Genomic DNA, 18001 nt, shown 5'->3' on the forward strand with positions numbered 1-18001 from the left:
TTTTCTGAAGGGTCCAGGCCCGAAACGTCAGCTTTCCTGCTCCTCTGATGCTGCTTGGCCTGCTGTGTTCATCCAGCTCTTCACCTTGTTATCCATGACTAGAATTGCTTGCTACTTTTATGAATTAACAATTGGAACAGACATGTCTTAGTATGTTCCATTTGATACTTTTGAATTCTTGTCCAGAATCATCATATCAAATGTTGGAAACACAATACAATCGGCCATTACCTAATATGATGAATGCAATGTTCTAGATCCTTAGACATTCAGCAAAATAATATAATCCATCAAAGTGCCGAAAGTGAAAAAAATGATAGTTATGAGAACTTGAATCCCAAAAGATGAACAGAAAGTTTTTGAGCCAGTACTTTAGCAGCTAACATCCTAGACACCACAAGCAGGTTGAACGTACATGGTGAATCAGTGGCTGACTTAATGTAAGATTATTTCTTTTTTAATTACTTTTGACAAACAGACATGGTGGATTTTATGATTACACTTTCCCAGCCTTTGGAAATTGTATGTCTTTTCAATCCATTAACATTAATGAATGGAAAATCGTGGATTTTGCACACCATTTTAGTATAGGTGACTTGAGTGGGCAAGGATCCCTGCTTAGAACTTGCAATTGGAAAATTCATCCCTGTGGATCCATGCAAATGTAACTAATGCTGACTCTATTGACTGATACTGACCGTAAAGTCATGCTATCAGAGAGAATGTCTTACATAAAATATACATTTCCATTCTGCTTCTAATTAATAATTCTCATGAATAAATGTGAATAACAAAGGTAACAGAGAGACAGACAAAATATACCAGTATAGAAAATAGGAGGAGTAGGCCATTCAGCCCTTAAAGCCTGTTCCACCATTCAACATGATCATGACTGATAATCTAACTCAGCACCTTGTTCCCATTTTATATCCCTATACCCTTTGATCCCTTTTGACCTCAGAACTATATCTAACTCCTTCTTGGAAACATCAAATATTTTGGCTTCAACTGTTTTTTGTGGCAGAAATTTCCACAGTCTCATCACTCTCTGGGTAAATTTTTCCTCATTCTCAGTCCTGAGTGGCATGGCCCATATCCTTAGACAGTGTCCCTTAACTGACTTAACTGACTGTATCTCAATAAGATGATGAGACGGTTCACTAAATGTTTCTTTACTCTAAACAATATATGCTGACAAAATATACATAACTAGATCAAAGAATTGTATAGTTACACATTCACTGGCTTTTTTTATTATCTTTAGGCTTGTATTGTGGATGTTGAGTAGGACAGGATATAGAATGATAACATGAGATGCTTGTACATCATATTTGTCTTTCTTCATTGATCAAAAGGGTCTCGTGAATTATTAATTTCTTCTTGATTACTGCTAATTAGCCATACTGTCATCATAGTGTAGTGAAATGTTGTAATATAATTATGTAACAACAAATTGTTGAGTTAAAACATTTCTGGAAGCTTTTCGTATTATCCTTCCATTGCATCTTGATGTTGGCTGGAGGAAAGGATTCAGAATTTTGGCTTGGAGCTCTTTGGAGTATAATCCGTTAGCATGCTTACCATTGCACCCTGTTTAAAGAAAACACAAACAAGAGGTAATTCATGTTAAAACTATAAAAAATTTTCAGTTGTACAATGCTGGACTCCTGTGGAGGTCATCTACATGAATCTGTTACTGACACGAGCTAATATTTTTAGCACTAGGAGTCTGTTAGGATGGTAAGGTGCCATACGAGTATAAAAAAATACTAGTTAGATCCATTGCAGACTACATACCTGACTGGGATTCATGCACATGTACTTTCTGTTTGCAGATAATGGGGCCTTGTGGATTAATATAGGTAGCTTCCAGTGCGTATATGTGTGCAGCATTGCATGCCCAATTGCCAATCTTCCCAGATGGAAAGAACATTATTACATATTGCCCTTGCTTCCAATTTAACAAACTAGGCGACAGTCTATCTCTGGTTCATTTCTAACAGCAATGTCTTGAGCAAATCAGAGTCAACCTGCCTGGTGAAATTTAAACAAAACTTGGTGGTTAACTGTTATCCATCATCTAACTGATGCATCTAGCAACCAGGGTCCACATGCTAACCGATCAGTACTCTCTTCTCAAATGGTATAAAATGTTGTTTTCCTTTATGTTGGGATACTTGCATGTGCCCCAATGACTGCAAAATGTACAACATGAGCTAAAAGTACCTTTTTTCAGCAATACTCAAATTCTGTACCACCAAATGACTATTCATATTCCATTTCTTCATCTTCATCATTATCCTTACTGACACTTGGCATTTATATATTGCCTGTAACAGTTAACATTATAGAACCTATAAAAGTAGCAAAATGTCTGATGGAGCTTCACAGGAACATTATCGATATTAAAACAGGTGACCAGAAATTTTGCTAAACTGGTGGGATTTCAGGACCTTTTGAAAGAAGGATGGTGGTATTGAAGCCAAGAGGTATAAAGCAGAAAATACACTGCTCAGAAATGAGACAGTTGAAGGAATGATCATCACTTGTGGGGTGAAATAAATCAGGGATGTACAAAGAAAACTGAATTGGAGGAACACAGTTCTGCTGTGTTATAGCACTAAAGGAAATTACAAAGATAGAGAGATGCACTAGCATGGAAATTGAGGGAACAAAATGGAGACAGCCATTTTATGGCATGGTACTTCATTAAATACTTAATTAAATGGGAAGGGAAACTCCTGCTTGTGAGCACAATTTGAGTAATTAGTTCTGAAGGGTCACTGGACTCAATGTTAGCTCTGATTTCTCTCCACAGATGCTGCCAGACCTGTTGAGATTTTCCAGCAATTTCTGTTTTTGTTTGAGTAATTTTAAGTTGTTTACACTTAACCTTTTTCATTGAGGTTTTAATTTATTCTCAAGTACAGAAACAAAAAGTGAAATTAGCTGTATTGAATGCAAATGGGGAGGCAATGGCCTAGTGGTATTATTGCTGGACTGTTAATCCAGAGACGCAGATAATGTTCTGGGACTCAGGTTTGAATTCCACCACGGCAGATGGTGGAATTTGAATTCAATCAATATCTGGAATTAAGAGTCTGATGATGACCACAAATCCATTGTCAATTGTCGGAAAAACCCATCTGGTTCATTAATGTCCTTTAGGGAAGGAAACTGCCATCCTTACCTGGTCTGGCCTACATGTGACTCCAGAGCCCAGAGTAATGTGGCTGACTCTTAACTGCCCTCTGGGCAATTGGGGATGGGCAATAAATCTTGCCTCACAAGCGACGCCTTCATCCCGTGAATGAATAAAGAAATAAAACAGAATAGTTTGGGAAACGACAAGTTGTATAATGCTAAAATGAACTGGCAGGCATCATTTGTTCCATTATCAGAATCTGCTCTCGCACAGAACTCCAATGAACTATTTTTTGTGGCAAAGGTTATTGAAGTGTTTTAAATGGTTGATGGTACAGAGTGGATGATGTGCTTCCTAGGTCAATGCAGAAAGCAGTTGCACAAATCACAAAACACTTCATTAAATCAACAATCGTGCCATCAGATTTAGCCTTAATTTTGTAATTAATTCTCCTTCTGTAATTAACAGATTTAATCCTAAAATCAGAAAGCATGTTAAAAATGTAAAAGCTTAAGGGGTTTGAACATGTATTTTTTCCTTACATTAGTAACTCTTGGAGTTTCCAGCTTGACAAAAGTTGTTGCATTTTTGTGTTGCATGAGAGGAGCAGGAAACATGTTGCTGTTCTTTCCTAATATTATAATCACTTAAAACATTTTAACTATTAGTTGTAGTATTTATGAATCTACTATAGATTATACTCATAGCTGCTGAATCAAATAAAGTTTCAGACTCCTGATGCTAAAAATTGTGTGCCAATAAAGAATGCTGAATTAAAATTCCACTGCTATTAGCACAACTACAACTCTCTTAAGCTTCCATTTCACGGAAAATAATCGTTTGATGCTTGTATCTGCTGTAGTCCCAAGTGATGAAATAATATGGACAAACTGTGTACTGGCCTGTGCTTCTGACTTTGTGCCTATATACCTTAAAGCATAATTGAACATCTGCACATCTATTTTGGATTGCTGCTGTGAATGTTTAATGTTATGAAACAATTAAATCTCTTGTTGTGTAGCTTCCTAATTTTAGAATTGTAAAAGAGGTCCGACAAACAAACAAAGTCATTTTATAAAGTATAAAATTAAATTTTTAAAACATGGTATTGCATGGTTACAGTTCCACTGCAACTGGTGCAAAGCCCATGATCTACAAAGCTAGCTGTTAGAGGTGATCACGCACCATATGCCAAATTTTGAATCATTCCCAGGTCGGCAACTTCAAAGCAATTAAGGCACAACTTGTGAAAACTAAATTGAGTTAATCTAGAAACTGCAATATAAATGATCCATTAAATAAAACTAGGATTCTTAATCAAATGGAACACATTTGATCTGTTAAATATTACAATAATAAATCAGCTCGTATAAATTAACTGCACCGACTGATAGGCAAATGGATGATAGCAGTAAGTTTCAAAAAAATCACATTGGAAGAAAAGTAACCTTATTTTAGCTCATTACATGATATTGTATTTCCAAAATTTAATGATTTTCAATACATTCAGCAACTTACAGTTCAGAGTCATACAGCATGGAAACAGACCCTTTGGCCCAAACAGTTCATGCTGAACATAATCCCAACTTCATGTTCTTGTATGTGGTTAGAAATATTTCAAGAAGCTTTACTGTTTGACCATGGTGACTTCTGTTCTTATTACAGCTGTAGCCTTCACAAGTTATACATCCAATATTCTCATTTTCTTACCATAATTGTCCATTTTCTATTTTCAGCTTCTTGGAAGACCAGAGATTTTGTGGAGTAAAATACTTCATCATCAACTTCTTCTGGTTTTCGTGGCAAACAATGCAGGAATACCCAATTAGGTGCAGCATACTGTCCAGTCTGTAATAACATAAAAAGCATAAATTATTGAATACACCCATCCAGTTTTAATGCAGAATTTGTTTTGACTTTTGCCTACTTCCTATGGACGGCTTCCAACAAGAAAATGGCACTACAATGAGTCATACCCACAGAAGTTAGTTATATAAAAAAAAGCACTGCTTATAATGTATTAAGCTAGTTTGGGCAGCAACCGTTCGGAATTGCCGTTGTACATAGCAACTGAAATAACTTACTGAAAATGCCATAAAAGGTTTTGAATGACAAACTGTTTATGAAACCATTTGAGCCCTTTGTTGGATTAAGCCTGCCAGTCCCAAAAACTCTTATAAAAGGGAGTTCAAGGCTGGCCATTCCTAAACAAAATGCTACAGAATGTGCTCTTTAACCCTTACAGACACTAAATTACTTTTGTAGATTCCTTACTTTCTAAAATAAACACTATATGCAGTTACACACACCAGCTACCAGAGTCCTTTCATTGTTATAACCAGGAGCTAAGAAGTCATACACTGCTTATAACAAGCAAATTACATTACCACCATGGTGGCCAACATCGGTGATGTGGACTGTATTTAAGTACTGTATCCACAATGCTCTTACTCCTAAGCATTAAATAAATATCGAATACACTTGCCACCTCCAATTTTTGCCGTATTTCTTTTGAGGTTAATGATGCATAATGGTTTATGGTTCCACAGGTTAGTTTACCAAAATCAAATGGCTACTTATCACATACAAACTTGAATAAATAATGTGTTATTTGGTAATCAGCAACTTCCACACTCCTTTCTCTCAATTTAATTGTGTAGTATGTTTCACATTTCAGAACAATATTCTTCCTCACCTTTGTATGTTACAACAGGAAAGCTCTTGAATGCAGGATTAATGAAGGAAAATGCTGGTCCTTATTGCAAAACTGATTAATGCAAGGAGTAAAATGCACCCCAGGAACTGAACATGGTTTTTTTTTTTGAGATGAAGTATGGAGGTGGGCCTAAAAGCTAGAAGTACTTCCAGTGGGTTGTGTCTTCTTGCGTGATTATGTTCCTGTCAGCTCATTACATATGTGCGCACAGATAAAATGCCAAAGTTTATGGGCAGGAAGTTACCCCCTTCACTGGATCCTTCGAGGCTCCAACACTACAGCATTCATATTTTACAGGTACTTGGGCAGCATCTGCAATCCAGGAGTATCATTCAACCTTTTCTCATCACCCCCCACAACTCCTGGCGATGTCAAAGACCAGGCAAAAAGTAACAGCGCACTTTAGTAACATCTACCTAGTGGTTCTCCTCAAGGCTGTCCTGGAGAACAGGGAAGTTCTTTCCCCCAAGGATGGCAACATGAGGTCATTCTGAATGAGGAAAGTAGCCTGGTCAGAGGTGATTGCAGAAGTCAGCCACAGTGGGTGGCTCAGGAGAATTCAGCTCCAATGCTGCAAAAGGCTAAATGATCTGCTGTGTTGTGCTAGAATGTGCACTACAGACTCCTCAATGCTTCATGTCCCTATGAGTGTGAGTTCACATTGTAAAGCTGCCACATGCATAGCCCATCACAAGGGATTGGGTGTGAAACATCTTAGTCAGATGCCTCATGTGCAATCACAGAACTGCAGAATTGGTGCCGTACAAAGGGATGCCATTTAGCCAATCACCAGTGTTTACACCAGCTCTCTGAGCATTTTGACTTGGTGCCAAACTCCTGCCTTTTCCCCATAACTCTGCATGTTGTTTCTATTTAAATAATCATCCAATACCCTCTTGAATGCCTCATTTAAACCTGCCTCCACCACACTTCCAGACATTACAAACCTAGACCACCCAGTGTTTGCAAACATGTTTTTCTCATTTTGCAATTGTTTCTCTGAAAAATAATTTAAAACTGTGTATTAAAACACAACGTGCTCGAGAAACTCAACAGGTCTGGCTGCATCTGTGGTGACAGAAATGGAATTAACGCTTCGAGTCTGATATGACTCTTCAGAACTGAAAGGAGCTTAAGAATGGCGTTTTTAACGTTATTGACAGAGGGAGAGGAAAAGCTACTGCAAACAGGTAGAACTGATGGTGGTGAAGGAAATATAATATGATAAATAGGTGTGAATGTAATGTGTGAATGGGAGAAAATAGGTCCTCCCTGCTAAGAGCAAAGCCAGCAAGACACAAACAAGACTTGGCTGGGAATACTGTGGTGCCATACTCAGAAGTTGTGGAACTTAATCTTTGAGTCCTCAAGGCTGTAAGGTGCCTAAGGGGAAAATTGGCTGTTGATCCTCCAGCTTGCCTGTGCTTTGCTGGAACACTGTTACAGGTCATAGATGGAAATGCTAGCACGGGAGCAAATGGTTTATTGGAATTGCAAAAAGATGCAAGGTCAGGTTCATTCCTGCAGACTGAGCAGATGTGTTCTGCAAAGTGGTTACCCAATCTGCGTTTGGTCTTGCCAATACAAAGGAGTAGCATAAAAATGCCATTTTCCACCCATTTTTTCAATTCTTAAGAGCCATATTAGACTTTAAATCTTCAATCTCTTTCTCTCTCTACAGTTGTTTTTTTTAAATTCATTTGTGGGATGTGGGAGCTGCTATTTGGTCAGCATTTATTGCCCATCCCTTGCTGCCATTGAAAAGGTGGTGGTGAGCTACTTTCTTGGACTGCTCCAGTCTACCTGCTATTGGTCGGCCCACAATACCCCTAGAGGGGGAATGCCAGGATTTCGACCCAGCGACGGCGATGATGGAATGGCAATATATTTCCAATTTAGGGCAATAAGTAGCTTGGAGGGGACCTTGGAGGTGGTGGTGTTCCTATGTATCTGCTGCCCTGTCCTTCTAGATGAAAGTGGTTGTGGGTTTGGAAGGTGCTGTCTGAGGATCTTCGGTGAATTTCTGCAGTGCATCTTGTAGATAGTGCACACTGTTGCTACTGAATGTTGGGGGTGAAGGAAGTGGTGCTTGTGGATGTAGTGCTAGTCAAGCAGGTTGCTTTGTCCTGGATGGTGTCAAGCTTCTTGAATGTTGTTGGAGCTGTAGTCATCCAGGCAAATGGCGAGTATTCCATCACACTCCTGACTTGTGCCTTGTGGATGGTGGACAGGCTTTTTGGCAGGGCTGGGGGGGTTCAGGAGGGGAGCATCATCTCGCCACAGTATTCCTAGCCCCTGATCTGCTCTTGTATCCACTATGTTTATATGGCGAGTCCAGTTGAGTTTCTGGTCAATGGTAACCCCAGGATGTTGATAGTTGGGGATTCAATGATAGTAACATTATTGAATTCAAGGGATGAAAGTTAGATAGTCTCTTACTGGTGATGGTCATTCCCTGGCATTTGTGTGGCACAAATATTACTTGCCACTTGTCAGCCCAAGCCTGGATATTGTCCAGATCTTGTTGCAGTCCATCTTCAAATACTTCAGTATCTAAGGAGTCACAAATGGTGCTGAACATTGTGCAACCATCAGCGAACATCTCCACTCCTGACCTTATGATAGAGGGAAGGTCATTGATGAAGCAGCTGAAGATGGTTGGGCCTAGGACACTACCCTGAGGAATTCCTGCAGTGACGTGCTGGAGCTGAGATAATGACTTCCAACAACCACAACCATCTTCCTATGTGCCAGTTACTGACTCCAACTGCCTGAGAGTTTGCACCCCCCATACCCATTGATTCCAGTTTTGCTAGGGGTCCTTAATGCCACAATCAGTTGAATGCAGCCTTGAAGTCAAGGGCTGTCACACTCACCTCACCTCAGGAATTCAGCTCTTTTGTCCATGTTTGAAACTTGGGGGTTATGATGTCAGGAGCTAAGTGGCCTTGGGTGAACTGAGCAGGTTATTGCTGAGCAGGTGCTGCTTGATAATACTGTTGATGTCACCTTCCAGTTTGCTGATGATCAAGAGTAGATTCATGGGGTGGTAATCGGCTGGATTGGATTTGTCTTGCTTTTTATGTACAGCATATACCAGGACAATTTTCCATATTGTCGTGTAGATGCCAGTGTTATAAATGTACTGGAACAGCTTGGCTAGGGGAGCAGCAAGTTCTGGAGCATGTCTTCAGTACTATTGCCAGAATATTGTCAGGGCCCGTAGCCTTTGCAGTATCCAGTGCCTCCAAACGTTTCTTGATATCATGAAGAGTGAATTGCATTGGCTGAAGACGAGCACCTGTAATGCTGGGGATCACTGGAAGAGGCTGAGATGGATCATCCACTCGGCACTTCTAGCTGAACACTGCCGTGAAAGCCTTGTCTTTTGCACTGATGTGCTGGGCTCTTCCATCATTGAGGATGGGGATAATTGTGGAGCCTCCTCCTTCAGTGAGTTGTTTAATTGTCCACCACCATTAACTACTGGATGTGGCAGGACTGCAGAGCTTAGATCTGATCTGTCGGTTGTGGGATCACTTAACTCTGTCTATCACTTGCTGCTTATGCTGTTTGGCATGCAAGTAGTCCTTTTTGGCAGCTTCACCAGGTTGACACCTCATCTTCAGGTATTCCTGGTGCTGCTCCTTGGCATGCCCTCCTGCACTCTTCATTGAACCAGGGTCGATCCCCTGGCTTGATGGTAATGATTGAATGGGGGATATGCTGGGCCACAAGGTTGCAGATTGTGCTGCTGTTGATGGTCCACAGTGCCTCATGGATGCCCAGTCTTGAGTTTCTGGATCTGCTTGAAGTCTATCCCATTTAGCACAGTGATAGTGCCACATAACACAATGGACATTATTGTCAATGTGAAGGTGGGACTTTGTCTCCCCCAGGACTGTGCAGTGGTAACTCTTACTGATACCATCATCGACAGATGCATCTGCAGCAGGCAGATTGCTAAGGATGAGGTCAAGTATGTTTTTCCCTCTTGTTGGTTCCCTCACCACCTGCTACAGACCCAGTTTAGCAGCTATGGCCTTTAGGATCCAACCAGCTCGATCAGTAGAACTGCTGCTGAGCCACTCTTTGTGGTGGACATTGAAATCCCCCACCCAGCGTACATTTTGTGCCCTTACCATCCTCAATGTTTCCTCTCAGTGTTGTTCAACATGGAGGAGTACTGATTCATCAGCTGTGGGAAGATAGTCCATGGTAATCAGTAGGAGGTTTCCTTGCCCATGTTTAACCTGAAGCCATGAGACTTCATGGGGTCTGAAGTCAATGTTGAGGTACTCCCAGCGCAACTCCCTCCCGACTGTATACCACCGTGCCGCCCCCTCTGCTGGATCTGGCCTTCCAGTGGTAAAAACAGTTACCCACTGGGAGACCAGAGGAACAAACCAAGTTTGAAATCTCAACCAATTCAATCTAATCAGGTTGATGTCAAGTTCATTGCAAGTGAGATGCCCGACAGACAGCAAACCTCAGATTACCACCAGCCAAACCCCTAGACATTGTAAAAAGCAAATGCTTCAATCTGGTGCAGGGATTATAGAAAGGCAAAAGATCTCAGGCAGCAGGTCTGCTTGTCAATACCAAAGCAGGTTACGAACCTAGTTTAGAATGAATGGAGAGTGAATGTGGAATGTGTATATGTTGCTATTTCAATCCTTGTACAGTTATTTCATATTAACCTTTGTAACAGAATGTTCACTGTAAAAAAAGAATAGTATTTGCTTCACTTCATGTTACGTGAGTGATAAATATGGACTTTCAAATTTTAACTTCAAACATCAGATTGTGATGCATGAGATTTTCAGGGCTAATATGGTTTTAAAATGGACAAACATGGGCTTAGAATGGCTGCTGTGAAAACCTGATTACAGTTTGAGGCCCTCCCAGCAAAACCATCTGCATTGAAATTACCCTTTTATTTAGAGGTATTGAAACCAGGCAACTAAGTCAGTGTCAAGAGATTCACATCTCCTGTTTTAATTCATACCTGTATAATAATTTGATATATTTTGAGTTTGGGAAGACAATGGAGCCAAACTTGGAAATATATAAACGAACTATATTTCAATAGCTACTCTTTAGGAGGAGAGAAGGGAGAAGCAAAAATGAATTTGTAACAAGAGCTGGAATTCTCTCACTCCCCATTTATCCCAGTCTCTCCCAAGATAGTATCCAGTTAAAGAGCAAATTAGAGAAACAACCATTCATCAAGAACTCAAGGATATCTGCAGATTTCACTACTGCCAAGTATATAGATCAGCTATTAAACAACAGTGGATTCAGGTTAAAGCATAACACCTCAAGAATGTTAAGAACTTTTAAGTCCATGGCCTTTCTTCTCTCTGTCTGTTTCAGATACACTTTCCATTTTTGAACTTTATAGCTATATTTGTGTGTACTTGATGTCACGTTTATTACTTTGTCTTGGCTTTAGTAGATAATAAGTTTCCATTTTTATTCACTCAGGGAAACCTTGCAACAGTTTGCTTCATTTTGATTTTGCTAACAACATGTTTAATTGAAGTATGATAGCTGTGTGCTATAAAGAAATGAAACTATTTGTTGAAACTGAATGAAGGGAAGTGATTTAAAAAGACAGGAGCCAGATTACACTTCTGCATAACAATATCTGCAGCCTCCAAATTGCTACTCCCAGCTTCACATCGAGCATTAACATCTTAATAAAACCTTCGGTAAGGGCATTAAGTTCACGACACTGACAAATTACTGTATTTTTTAAAAATATGGCCTCTGCATCCCACTGCCAAGACAGGTATAAACAAAAAGAGCCCCAGCCCCAGGGTCTCTCTCTAACAAGCCACTTGAACCACACTGAGGAGAAAAAGTCACAAGCCACAGAGGGTGCACCGTCAAGATGTTCTTCGTCAGCCTTCACCAGCACAGAGACTCTCATCTTGGCTGGAGAACAGCCTCTGTCTAATTTTCTTTCCAGAGATTGATTGCATACATGGAACATCGGAACACTGTGCACATGTGCAGCCTCACAGCTCAGAGAAAACATTTTTTGGGTAAACTAGGGTAAGCTCATTTTTTGGGTAAGTTAGAGTACAGCCCTATGTGAGCTCCTACCTACAGGAGGAAGAAATGGTAGAGATTCTTGACATTTGGAGGACCGGAGCAGAACAGGCCCCAGCTGAGACCAGTGGAGATGATGAGCCTCTGGACCTGACCATTAATGAGCTAGCAGAGATACATAGGCAAATGGGAACATCTGGTTAGAGATCATGCAAAAACTCAAGCAAAGGGCTTCCCAAATCTGATGTTGTGGCTCCAGTGTGCAAAATTGTTCTGCCTCACCAGCTGCTGTGAGTTACACATACTACTTAGTGGTGCAAACAAACAATGCAGTGCATCTTTCTATTTCCACATGTGTTATAGATGCTGTTCATTTGATCCTGTCTGGTTTTAGGAACTGACATGAAGAATAGATTGTATCCCTGGAGGTGCACTGTTGCCAAGCAAATGACAGTGATTCAGCATTTGAATCAATGGCCACTTGTTTTGGTTGGTTCAGAAATTACTGCAGGGGTCATACAGCAGCTAGAGGTCCTGAAGCTCAGGCTGCAAAATGATTTTTCCATCTTTTGTAAGCTTACCTTTTTGAATGGTTCAAATTATGCAAAAAGCACAACCAGGTCCAATCTTTGTTCCTCTTTCCCAGTTTTGTATTGTAAATATATTGCAGTTAACAATACTGCTTAGAAATCTGTGAAGACACGGCTATATCACTGGTCAAGTACAATATTACATTAGTATGAGTAACTAATGTTCAAGACCTTGGTGAAATCAGATCAATTCTAGTTAATTTAGGAATTGGAAAACAAATTTAGAACAGAGGTGAAAAGTTGGGATGCATACGCGAGGAACATATTTGACGGAGGCAGGCAATCAAAGGAATAAATACATGGTCTTATGAAAATTGCCAATTATGCTTTGTACTTTATATTTTTCAGATTTCACAGGTCCTACCTTCATGGTGATTTGATAACCATGAAATGCTTTCAGTCTCTCTGCTTTCTCCTCTTCTTGTCCCATGCTGATCCAAGTATCTGTTACCAGAACATTAGCTCCACTAGCTGCTTCCAGGGGATCATTAGTGAAAAACATTTTGGTTCCACACTAATTTCAACAATAATTGAAGAAAAAACAGCTCTTAGAAATAAAGAACTTCATCCACAAAATGGAAAGACCACCAAAACTTGAAATCCTACCTTTTCTGAAAATGACTTGGCAAACTGGGAAACCGTAGCATCAGGTTCAAAGCCCTATTTAAAAAAAAAACATAATTCACAAATCTTTTCTATTGATGCTGCAGGCTAACGAGAGAAGAGTTTGCAAAAGGTATGAAACTGATCCTCATAAGTTGATAGCAAACTTTGATAAATAGGGTTATACAAGACTGCTATCTCAAACTAAATAATCCTGACCAGAAAGATTGAAATTTGTCACTTGGTACCAGTCACTCAAATTTGTCTACTTCAGTAAAGAGTATGTTATTCACTTCTCATGTAGGGAGTGAAGAGCAGCAAATAGCAGCATTTGAATAAATTGTGCTTGAGCAGAATGGGCAATAAAGCAGAACTAATCAGTCTTTGGCATTCGGTTAATGTTTCCTACATTTCCATTAGGAAAAATTAAACAAAATGTTTAGGTACATAATGACAACAAGGGTTTATACCATTCTCAAGAAGATGTGAGTTTTAATTTATTATTCTTTAGTTGGGAGCAACAGTGATTCTCCAGGCACCACAATAAAAGTTGGGTCAATACCATATTGGAGCTGAAGGTTTGTGATATATTGTTATTTGGAAACTTGGATTTTAAAATGGACAGAACCATGTGTAGCTGTAAGTTTGATTTATTAGTTGTTTGCCTGTTAGTTCTATGTTGTGTGGATTAAGACAGGATGGACATGGTTTTGGTTTAATTTTGGAGTAGTTCTGAGCGTGACATTGAGTTGCCTGGAAATCTGTTTAAGTGCATTTAAATCAGATTTTAAAAGACCCCTTTAGATGAACTTTCAGTGCTTTAGAAAACAAGAGAGCGAAAAATTGGAGAAGTATTCTTAAGTGGTTGAAAAGAAACATTCCAGAAGCAGAAGGCCCTAAGGTGTCAAAATCAAAGGCCTCCTATGAGGCTACTGAATGCACGTTTTTAAGGAGCACATGTTCAGGAGTAAGTGAGCTGAGTTAGCAGTTTAAGGATTTCATGAAGAGACATCAACTAAAAAGGACAGCAACAAGTGAATGCAGTGGTGCTCTGGAAAGAAACCAAATACAACCATGCCAGCTGAACAAGGAACAAGAAGGAAGAGGTGACCCTCCATTGAGTCTTAGTTATCTGTAAGGTTGTTGTTGAGGGTAGAAATGTTGAAACTTGATTTCTGAAATTTGTAACAAGACTATTTCAACTGGTTCTTGTACACTGTAAAATAGTTCATATTTTACTTCCTTTCATGTTCTTCTGTTAAAAGTACAGTTCACAGATTCTTGGGAATGTATTCAGTGACTGACCATCACAGTAAACAAATTTCTAAAATAAAAGTTGTGCTCTACCAAGTCAGTTTCACTCTGCGATTTGTCCAATAATACCATCAGCTGACAGCATAACAATTCCCTCCCTATTGAAGATGGGTTCCAACTCCCCCACCTCAATTGCTGCCAGTTGGCCACTTGAGCATCAGTTGGACAGAAACATTTACCTCAATGTATCTGGCAATACTTGAACTGCAGAATAACTTTGAAAACTGACTTGTACTGAATAGGATTGCAGATTAAACAATCGTAACAAGGATATGGCTCATGATACGAATGTTAAATCTGCAGCATATTGTTGGTGTGCATATAGCACTTTAATTAAAGGTGAAATTATTTTATTCCAAAATATTTGCATAGCGTCATAGCGCCATAGAGAAGTACAGCACAGAAACCGAATCTTTGGTCCAAAACGAACATGCCAACCAGATGTCCTAAATTAATCTAGTCCCATTTGCCAGCATTTGGCAAATCCTTCCTATTCATATACCCATCCAGATGCCTTTTAAATGTTGTAACTGTACCAGCTTCTGCCACTTCCTCGGACAGCTCATTCCATTCATGCACCACCCTCTCTGTGAAAAGTTGCCCCTTAGGTCCCTTTTAAATCTTTTTCCCCTCACCTTAAACCTATGCCCTCTAGTATTAGGCTCCACCACTTTGGGGAAAAGACCTTGCCTATTTACCCTATCCATGCCCCTCATGATTTTATAAACCTCTATACGGTCACCCCTCAGCCTCCAATGCTCCAGGGAAAATAGCCCCAGCCTATTCAATATCTCCTTATAGCTCAAACCCTCCAAGCCTGGCAACATCCTTGTAAATCTTTTCTGAACCCTTTCAAGTTTCACAACATCCTTCCTATAGCAAGGAAACCAGAATTGCACGCAGTATTTCAAAAGTGGCCTAACCAATGTCCTGTAGAGCCTCAACACAACCTCCCAACTCTTATATGCAATGCACTGACAAACAGATGCAAGCATACCAAATGCCTTCTTCACTATCCTACCTACCTGTGACTCCACTTTCAAAGATGCACATAAAACTGATTTTTTCAACCAAATTAAGATGAGGGTGATGCCATGTCTGTCAAGTTAGATATGTCTTTTCTAGGTCCAGCATAATTTCTCTAAAGAATATTGTGACAAAGTGAACAACTGATCCTGTTGCCAAATAATGAATAGAAAAGAAATGGTGATTGCAGCTAGATTCTTAAAGGACATATGAAATAATTTTCTTTACTTTAACAAGGTTAGCAAGGAGTTAGACATGAGTATACAATGGTAGAAAGTGCTAACAGACTACTTGTTCCTCCTGAGAATATCACAACATGTTTTGAAACTATGTATTAGCACCATGTTGTTAGCTGTCAAAAATATTTATACAAAGAATGGGTGTGATTATTGACCAGTCAGTGATTATTAATCTGTTAGCAACCATAATAATGTGAATATACACATTTCAAATGCTTTTGTATGTGCATTTTGGGTTAGTTCCATATTTGATGAAATTTGGGATAATGCCTTCAGCACGTTCAATCTCTCAGTCCTTCTGGGAGAGTAGCAGCCATTACTTTTTCAACAGTTCAAATGCTTTCCTAATGTGCCTGCAGGAATTAATACAGTATCACACCATACCAATAATGTACAAACAGTAATCTTTTAATCAGTGTGCACTTATTTAAAAGTTCCCATATTGTGATTAGTCTTATCCTAGAGAGGTTACCTTAGGTGTGGCAACACGAAGATGCATTCCAAGTTTAGGAGCGCTCAACAAGAAAGAGTGTAACACATTATTTCCATCTCCTATCCAAGTCACAGTCAAGCCAGTCAATGAGCCAAAATGTTCCTACAAAGAATATGCAAAGAATAAATGTTAAAACATCTATAAATATCTGTATTTTCTGAACAGCATTTTAGACATGAACCACAGAAATAGAACTAAACTGTCTTTTGGGGTGAAGCCCCAAATGAAAGTACATCAGAGCTGCACTTTGACCTGTGGGCTATGTAATCTAATGTCGTCACTTTTTCTTAAACCAAGGAAGGATTCTAGCACTATTTTGAAGCATACCCCATAGGATGTAGGCTGATGGCGGTGGGGGATTTTATAGCAGAGCTGATGGGCAGGAAGAAAGAGAATCTCCTGCAGTATTTAAATGCCTAAAACAGCTGAAGAAGCATGTCAGTGATAACTTTGGAGCTAGGAATAAAATACAATTCTGAAAACAAATCAAGAGGTAAAGCAACAGTTATGGACAAAAAAACATGGGGTATCAATTCAGGTCCATGACCTCTCATCGTACTGAGAAGCACAGACTCAGTTTATAGTAAAGAAAGCAGATTGGAAGGTGCTAAACAAATGAGTTTGTAGGGACATAATTTTCTCATTAATACAATTTCCTTACATTTGTGCATGAATTACTCAGAATAATCTGTCCATCATTATTATATATAAATAGTTAAACACATTTCAAGGGCCATAGGGACTGATCTTTACACAGAAAATTGTTTGAAAAGCCCAGTGAAATGACACAAAAAATAATTTTCAGACAATTTATGCCCTATTTCTCTTCTGACAGGGCTTAGTTTTCCAGATGGCTTTTAATCAATTGCTTAGTTGATGCCTTTTTGCATCAACATCTCCCAGTAGTGCTACAATGCTTTTTCCGATGGGACTCTTTTATTTGTGCTGTTTGAAGGAAGAGTGCCGACGCGGAAAGACTTGCATTCATTCACTGGTGCTCCCAAACCAACATATAGCGCTGGATTTTTGTGCAGTCAATGAGACTATGCAGATATATAAAAGAATAGGTGGAGCCCGATTCTCAAATTCGTGACTCCATTCTTGGCCCTCCAATTATCAGCACTGCATGACAGGAGTGCAAGTTGCTGTATGTAATGATTCCTCTGCCCACACTCTTGACCTGGCTCCATTGCAATGAAAGGCATCTTCCAGTCCCTCATAATTTTTATGGAATGAGATTAGGTTCAACCTAACTGTACTAAGAGTATAATTCATTGTTTCCATCTTTTACCCAAGACATAGTCAAACAGTAAGCCAATACAGAAAATGGTTTAAAAAAGTTAAAAACAGCTGTATTTTGTGGACAGCAGTTTCAGCATGAAGCATTTACCTCAGAAATAAAACAAAGAAATAAAATGTCTTTGGGGTGAGGTTGCAAATGGAAGTTCATCAGAACAGTTGCAGTGGATGCAATCTAAAAGGTGTCGAAAGGTGCCTGCTCTACAGTTAAAATATTAAATAGTTGCTACCTACAAATAGTATGACTTAGAAGCCCTTCAGGCTGCTCCACTACTTGATTTCACCATGATTGATATGACAATGGCCTATATTACTATGGCTCTACTTTCTTGCGTATGTGCCAAACAGTTTTATCAATCAAGAATGTTTCCAACTCAGCCTTAAAAATATTCAATGGTACAGCTGTCTATTGCTCTTTGGGGAAGAAAATTCCACAGACTCTCAAACTGCACAAAAAGTTTTCTCCTTTTAGTCTGAAATGGGTAATCCTACATGGTGTCCCCTACTTCTAGATTGACA

The 18001-nt window shown here is 39.4% G+C and overlaps 1 protein-coding gene across 1 annotated transcript in view; it reads right to left on the reverse strand.

Annotated features, from left to right (window-relative positions):
• Window positions 1-1156: 1156 nt before the first annotated feature.
• Window positions 1157-18001, reverse strand: part of otc (ornithine transcarbamylase) — a 59690-nt gene continuing 42845 nt past the window's right edge. The window contains exons 6-10 of the mRNA XM_048602946.1: window positions 16163-16285; window positions 13115-13168; window positions 12873-13022; window positions 4856-4993; window positions 1157-1590 (exon numbers count right to left, since the gene is read on the reverse strand). Coding sequence (XP_048458903.1) covers window positions 1531-1590; window positions 4856-4993; window positions 12873-13022; window positions 13115-13168; window positions 16163-16285 — 525 coding nt within the window. The 3' untranslated portion in view covers window positions 1157-1530. The remainder of the gene's footprint in view (window positions 1591-4855; window positions 4994-12872; window positions 13023-13114; window positions 13169-16162; window positions 16286-18001) is intronic.

The sequence above is a fragment of the Rhincodon typus genome, chromosome 11, assembly GCF_021869965.1.
Source record: "Rhincodon typus isolate 14 chromosome 11, sRhiTyp1.1, whole genome shotgun sequence".
Classification (NCBI taxonomy): Eukaryota; Metazoa; Chordata; class Chondrichthyes; order Orectolobiformes; family Rhincodontidae; genus Rhincodon; species Rhincodon typus.